Below are 7794 nucleotides of genomic sequence, written 5' to 3' on the forward strand. Positions count from 1 at the left end.
CTGAACTCTTGTTATTTAACTATGCCAAGAAAAATTCAATTTTTCATTCGAGGGCACCTTTAAGATAAAAATTAAGAACAGACTTAAAAATTAAGAAATGTTCTACTAATTAGAACAGAGAAATATACTAAGATCCAACGATATAAAACAAAATGTATTCATTATATTATGCATATTATTATGCACTACACTTTCATTTTATTACTGTGAAAATTAGTATGTATGTATATGTATTGTCTTTCTCCTCCTGACCTCTGGGCGCCAGTGTAGAGTTTAGCTGCCACATATTCTTTACAGAAAACTACCGTGAGACCGTGAGTGAAAAGCACGCGTGTGAAAGCTAATGATAACTAGAGAAAAATAATACGCTTAGTGATATTTCTCAAAATGGTTCGTAAATTGAAATATCACGAGCAGAAACTCTTGAAGAAAGTTGATTTTATTAACTGGGAGGTTGACAATAATTTACACGAGGTTAAAATATTGAGGAGATATCGCATTGAGAAGAGGGAAGATTACACCAAGTGAGTAAAGAATATCACTTTTAATAGTAACGTTACATATAGCCTAGTAAATATGACTATCTTTTAGTATGTATATTTGTTTTAAGCAAATATCTTATAAAGCACATGGTCATTTCTATTTTAGATGAGACCGATAATAATGCCTGTCTTCACTCAAACCATTTATGAATCTAATACGTGTATCATCTCTCTGTAGATACAACAAACTTAGTCGAAATATCAGAGAATTGGCACAGAAAATACGGGACTTGGACGAAAAAGATGGCTTCAGAGCTCAAAGTACAACCATTTTCTTGGAAAAGCTGTAAGTTTGGGAACTTTTGCATGTATAGTGAGCGCCTCATTGTAATTGAGCTGCAGTCATGTCTGAAGATCGTGTGTATTTCTTTTTTGCAGTTACAGTATTGGTTTGATTCCCACCAAACAGAATCTTTCCCTTGCAAATGAAGTCAATGCATCTGCATTCTGCAGGTAAGATGCTGTGCAACATTTGGTCATAGAAATTACAGTAAGTGCAACAATGTACAGCATATCTAAACCAATGAGGAAAAAACATCAACACAACGTGCTAAACAGGTTAGATTAGAGTTTATAAAATAGTTTTATCGTTTTGTTCCTTCTGCCTGTTCCAATTTGTACATTTTTTTTTCCTGATTGCTGTTGTTTTCTTTAGGAGACGGCTTCCCACAATCATGCTGAAACTGCGTATGGCTCAGAGTCTAAAGTTTGCCATAACCTTCATCGAGCAGGGCCGTATCCTTCAGTGATAATGTGTACTTCATATTCTTAAGTGTTGTAACATTTTAGTGTATAGAAGTAAAAAAAAAAAAAAAAAAAAAAAAAAAAAAATCAGAACTTTTATCTCACTTTTTTCCCCTCACAATTCTGAAAAAAGTCAGAGTTGCAAGATATAAACTTTAAAGATAAACTCGCAATTCTGAGAGCAGAAGTCAGAATTGCTAGTAGCTAACTCGCAATTGTAAGTTTATAAACAATTCTCGCAATTCTGAGAAGAAAAGTCTAAGTTGTGAGATAAAAACTCGCAAATGTGAGAAAAAGTTGCAATTACCTTTTTTATTTGTTTATTCCATGGCGGAAAGAGAGAACTTTGCGAGATGTAAACAGTTCTATAGGGAAAAAGTCAGGATTGCGATATGTAAATTCACAATTACCAGTTTATACCTAGTAATTGCGAGAAAAAAAGTGTATATCTCAATTCACGCAAAATTGTGATATAAACTTACAAATTCTGACTTTGTTAGCTATAAACTTGTAATTGTGATTTTCCAAATTGCAATTGGGTTTTTTTTTTTTTTTTTTTAATCACAGTTCTGAGATAAGAGTTGCAAATTACCATTTAATTTTTTTTAGTCTGTGGCAGAATAAAGCTTCCATACAAATGACTTGTTCACTGTCATTACTTTTTGTATTGTTCTATAATTAAATTGACTTAATCCCTGAATATTCTGTATGTTCATCTCATTTTAAGCTGTAATATTGTGACAAATGTTCTTGGCAAATTAATTTGCTTAATTGTGATCGAAAATACTTCTTGACTGAGCAACAGATATTCGTGTTGGGCCTGAGATTGTCACCGATCCTGCATTTCTTGTAACAAGGTTAGTTATGAAATCCCCTAAATACCTTGAAGAAAAATCACACAAGTTTAATTTGAACTGGCATTTATATGAGTCTGCAGCAACTAGTTATTTTATTGTGCAGGAGTATGGAAGACTTCATCACATGGGTGGACTCATCCAAGATCAAACAACACGTCATGAACTACAACGATGAGGTATGTCGAAGAATATTAGAAACATCATCCTGTAGAGTTTATACATTACTGTACAAAAATTTGTGGTGGACAAGATTTTATGTTTAAGTTTCTTGTGCTCACCAAGGCAGCAGTTTTACTAAAGATACAGTAAAAACAGTGATATTCTGAAATATTGCTACAATTTAATATAACCTTTCTATTGTAAAATATTTTAATTTATTTAGTAAAGAAACATTTATCAACGTTAAACAGTTGTGTTGCTGAATATTTTCAGAGAAACTGATACATTTTTCCTCAGGATTCTTTAATGAATAGAAAATTCAAAAGAATAGCATTTATTTGAAATAGAAATCTTGTTATATTGCATATGTACATTTGATCAATTTAAAGTGTCCTTGTTTAACATTAATTCATTTTTTTAAGTCCTACTGACCCTTAACTTTTGAACAGTACTGTACACAAAGCTTCTCCTTAATCGAATAAATTCAAGAAAATATTTTAATATTTAATTAGTATACATACCTCCCTGTATGGACTAATGGTTTGACACCAGAGACATGCTCTCTAAAGATTCTAAAATGCATAGAATTGTTTATATATAATATTTCATATAAACATCAGGAGAATCTGATTTTCTGATGGTTAAACTAAAAAAATTGTTTTTGAACTGATTTAACATCACAATTTTGTTTTGTTTTTCAGCGGGATGACTTTGACCTCGTGGTCTAAATCGGCAAATTCAAATTTGGATTTCAAACAAAACTGGGTAGTGCATTCAGCAGCTGTTATTTTGTGATTCGTTAAAAAAAAAATTGTATATATTTATACCATCAGACGTCAATGACCATTTATCATCTTTGAAACATGTCGAGTGAATGAATGGATTTGAGTGCGACTGTGTATTTTGCATGAATCATTTGTAAACAATAAACAATTAAAATTCTTTTGTCTACATTTACTCTGGTGTTCCTAGAAAACCACCTTTATGTTTTACAAATTAAAAATATTTTTGCAAATATGCATATTTGTTTCACCACCAGATACAGATGTGATATAAACACCACATATACTTTGCATAGTTGTTATGAACATACTGAAGACATACAAGGCAACGAGTACATCATTAACACCTTCCACTGATATAAATAAAGCAAGGTACAACTGTAAAATGACAACAGCATTATGAAATTGACAAAAGCTACATTCGGTGTCTAAAACAGACACAACCTTAAGGCCAGAACAGACTCTTTGGTGTCCGAACCATTTTTGTGAGTAAGGCCCTGAGAATTTCTGCTTGAATTTGTCATGTATATTCACAGCCACCAGAAGCGGACATAAACAATGAGTGTGATGAAAATGACGGCGCCGGCAGCCACTTTAGCATAGGTGGAGCGCGTGTTGAGATATTTGGCATCGCTGCGGTACTTCTTAGACAGGCTGGACAGGTTACTAGCTTTGGAATCCAAAGCTACAAAAAGATAAGGCAGAAAATGGGGAAGAATACATAATGCTTTTACAAATACAAATAGTATTTTGAGACTGAAGCAGGTTGCAAAAAGTGTTCACTCACCAGATAAGGCTTCTCCACGCTGAAGCACTTCCTCTATATTAGCGACCATGATCCTTTGGACGTCGTGTAACTCTGTATTGACACTGCCCAGATTTCTTCGTGCTCTGCTGTCGATGTAAGACTTTTTGGTTTTCTGAATATAAGTGTCTGGAGACAAATGGGAATGATTTGTTCCACAATGTCAACCAACTGATTTACATAAGCTGACAATTTTATTCAGCAAAACGTGGATACTATAAAGACGGCGAGGTTAATGGTCTGACTCTTACTCTAGAACACCGTGGCAATAGGTTATATACTACTTTTAAAAGTTTGAGTTTTGTAAAAAAAAATGATGTTTTTGAAAACTAATATTCTGAACTATTAAAATAGCATATATTTAAAAATGTAATTTATTCCTATGATGCAAAGCTGAATTTTCATCAGCCAGTCTTCAGTGTCACATGATCCTTCAGAAATCATTCTAATATACTGATTTGCTGCTCAAGAAACATTTATTATCATCAATGTTGAAAACAGTTGTGTTGTTTAATATTTTTGTGGAAATTGTGATACTTTTTTTTCAGGATTTTAAATGAATGGAAAGTTCAAAAGAGCAGCATTTATTTGAAATAGAAATCTTTACTGTCACATTTGATCAACTGAATGCATCCTTGCTGAATAAAAATATTTAATTTCTTTAAAAAAAAAAAAGCCTTAACTTTTGAATATTAGTGTATATAAACCTTGAGCTAGTTCATTTGTACATTCTAAATGCACTGATATAAATATGTTTCTCACCAAATTCAATAAAAAAGTACGGCCGTGACACTGACGGGACCTTTGTCCCGTACTGCTCACTGAATTCTCTCTCCAGATCCTCCAGATAGGCAAACACCAGTTTCTTGGGGAATCCTGCTTCACATAAGGCCAAGTAACACACTCCTTTCTCAATGACATAGCTGGAAAACAAGATGGGTTTATGAAGTGTGATGTCATCCAGAACCGACCACGAACTCTATGCTTGTCTATCAGAGTTAGGCAAAATTCTGGTTTGAAAATTGGCCGCCTTTCAGGTTCATGAGTCAGTCTCAATTAAATTGGCCACAGGACGTTGAATTGGATTGACAGGAACTATAATTTACTCAACTGCAATTCAAACAGTCACACAACAGACAAATGTTCTTAGTTCCACAGATTTTGCAGCAAAAAATGGTAACACTTTACAATACGGTTTCATTTGTTAATGTTAAATCAATTATGACCAATACTTCTACAGCATTTTTTAATCTTAGTGTTAAAGGGTTAGTTCACCCAAAAATTAAAATTCTGTCATTTATTACTCACCCTCATGTCGTTCTACACGCGTAAGACCTTCGTTCATCTTCCGAACACAAATTAAGATATTTTTGATGAAATCCGATGACTCAGTGAGGCCTCTATAGACAGCAATGCCATTGTAACTCTCAAGATCCATAAAACTACTAAAAACATATCTAAATCAGTTCATGTGAGTACAGTGGTTCTACCTTCATATTATAAAGCGACAAGAATATATTTTATGCGCAAAAAAAACTAAATAACGATTTTTTTTAACAATATCTAGTGATGGCCGATTTCAAAACACTGCTTCGGAGCGTTACGAATCTTTTGTGTCGAATCAGTGATTCGGATAGCGTATCAAACCATGACTTTGGCGCTCCGAACCACTGATTCGATTCGTAAAGCTCTGAAGCTTCATGAAGCAGTGTTTTGAAATCGCTTATCATTGTTATTGATATTGTTTACAAAAAAATCCATTATTTTGTTTTTTTGCCGCACAAAAAGTATTCTCGTCGCTTCATAATATTAAGGTAGAACCACTGTACTCACATGAACTGCTTTAAATACGTCTTTAGTAGCTTTCTGGATCTTGAGAGAGTAAGTACCATTGCTGGCTATGCAGGCCTCACAGAGCCATCGGATTTTATAAAAAAAATATATCTTAATTTGTGTTCCGAAGATGAACGAAGGTCTTACGGGTGTGGAACGACATGAGGGTGAGTAATAAATTATATTATTTTCATTTTTGGGTGAACTAACCCTTTAATCTCAACATTTAATAATACATTTTTAAGATTAAAAGTTATATTTGTTAACAATATTTAATGAACTGTGAACTAACATGAATATGGACATTTTTATCAAGTAACATTCATTTTCAAAGGTTAATAAATGCTGTAAAAAATATATTTATTCATAGTTCATGTTAGTTAATGCATTAACTAATGTTAACAAATGAGAACTTATTGTTCTGTTAGTGTTGCTTAAAAATAAATACATCAATAATGTGAACTATATGCATATTTATTGTTGACACTTTTCAAACCAGCTCATGATTTTTGTTCATTTACACAGTATTCTTTCCAGATAAGGTTATAAAGGTTTGGATAAATAAACAGTTTAGGGTAAATAAGAGAAATAATTCTGAAATTAAGTGTTCTTCCACTATGGTTTACAAAATATTAATTTCGTTAAAATTAATTTATTATATATAATTAAATACATATTTATTAAGTACTAATATAATATCTGCAAATATCCAGTGTATAATGACATAATAGTTATTCAGTTCTTATTGGGGGAAAAAATTGAGATGTAATATTGAAAATAACACCATTTTAATTCTATTTTCTTGAATTAGAATTTCATGTTTATTAGCTCAATTCAAATTCAGGAATGGAAGGTTAATTTAGCAGTCATTCAGTTCTGAGCTCAGTCGTGAATGGTGTCTGTGTTGGTACTTACTGAAAGCTCATGACACCAGCCTCTAAAGTGCAACGTGTGGGACTCTGTTCGTTGAGTTTTCGGCAAAGCTGCTTGGCTTGACTCTGATACTTCTGCAAGTCTCGGCCAGACTGTAGAGTTCATTACGTTACTTTAGTAACTTTAATGCTTTATGTAAAAGTACAATAGCAATAGAATCACAGTAGCAATAGAAAACAGCAATAACAAAGACTCGGTAAGTAACACACTTCTGAATGTATCCCCACATTTACATCACACTAAAACGTTTTGTATTTTAACTCTGTACTACTTTTGAAGTTTTCTGAGCTGACATGGGTTCATTCATACCTGCTCGTCTTCTTGCATAGATGCAGCAAGTGGCAGGCTGTCGGCGACACGAACAATCATCGTCTGTAACACCATTTTGGCTGTTGTCTTCACTTTTTAACTTCGGTCTATTTTAAAGTGAAGCGATCGATTATTTGACTGATTGTCATAAAGTGACACATTTGAACTGACAGCAGAGTACAGATGAGTTGGCCGGAAGAAGGAGTGTTACCTCAAATTCTTTCCGGCTTTCACAATTCGCGTTCCAAAGGTTCCCATACCAGTCCTAGAAAATTAGATTTAAATTATATATATAGGCCTATTATATATACACTACCGCTGAAAAGTTTGGGATCGGTAAGATTTTTAATGTTTTTAAAAGAAGTTTTGTCTGCTCAACAAGGCTTAATTTATTTAATTAAAAATACAGTAAAAACAGTAATATTGTGAAACATGATTACAATTTAAAATAACTGTTTTCTATTTGAATATATTTTACAAAGTAATTTATTCTCGTGTTGGCAAAGCTGAATTTTCAGCATCGTTACTCCAGTCTTCAGTGTCACATGATCCTTCAGAAATCATTCTAATATGATGATTTGATGCTCAAGAAACATTCATTATTATTATCAATGTTGAAAACAGTTGTGTACAATTTTTTTTCAAAATTCTTAGATGAATAGAAAGTTCAAAAGAACAGCATTTATTTAAAATATAATATTTTCTAACATTATAATTGTCTTTACTGTAACATTTGATCAGTTTAACTCATCCTTGATGAATAAAAGTATTGATTAATTTTATTTCTATCCCCCAAAAATAAAATTAAAATTCTTACTGACCCCAAACTT

At 32.6% G+C, this 7794-nt stretch overlaps 2 protein-coding genes across 2 annotated transcripts; one reads left to right on the top strand and one right to left on the bottom strand.

Annotated features, from left to right (window-relative positions):
* Nucleotides 1-240: 240 nt before the first annotated feature.
* On the top strand, nt 241-3244 carry imp3 (IMP U3 small nucleolar ribonucleoprotein 3). The gene is made up of 7 exons (XM_048164663.1): nt 241-524; nt 721-828; nt 921-995; nt 1198-1277; nt 2092-2143; nt 2247-2319; nt 3004-3244. The coding sequence occupies exons 1-7, from the start codon at nt 388-390 to the stop codon at nt 3028-3030; spliced, it is 552 nt and encodes a 183-aa protein (XP_048020620.1). The 5' UTR covers nt 241-387; the 3' UTR covers nt 3031-3244.
* On the bottom strand, nt 3236-7195 carry sec22ba (SEC22 homolog B, vesicle trafficking protein a). The gene is made up of 5 exons (XM_048164662.1): nt 6965-7195; nt 6638-6747; nt 4652-4812; nt 3872-4018; nt 3236-3769 (listed from the first exon to the last, which is right to left on the bottom strand). Exons 1-5 carry the CDS (start codon nt 7037-7039, stop codon nt 3615-3617), a joined length of 648 nt encoding a protein of 215 aa, XP_048020619.1. The 5' UTR covers nt 7040-7195; the 3' UTR covers nt 3236-3614.
* Nucleotides 7196-7794: the final 599 nt, after the last annotated feature.

This window comes from Megalobrama amblycephala, linkage group LG17 (assembly GCF_018812025.1).
Source record: "Megalobrama amblycephala isolate DHTTF-2021 linkage group LG17, ASM1881202v1, whole genome shotgun sequence".
Lineage (NCBI taxonomy): Eukaryota > Metazoa > Chordata > Actinopteri > Cypriniformes > Xenocyprididae > Megalobrama > Megalobrama amblycephala.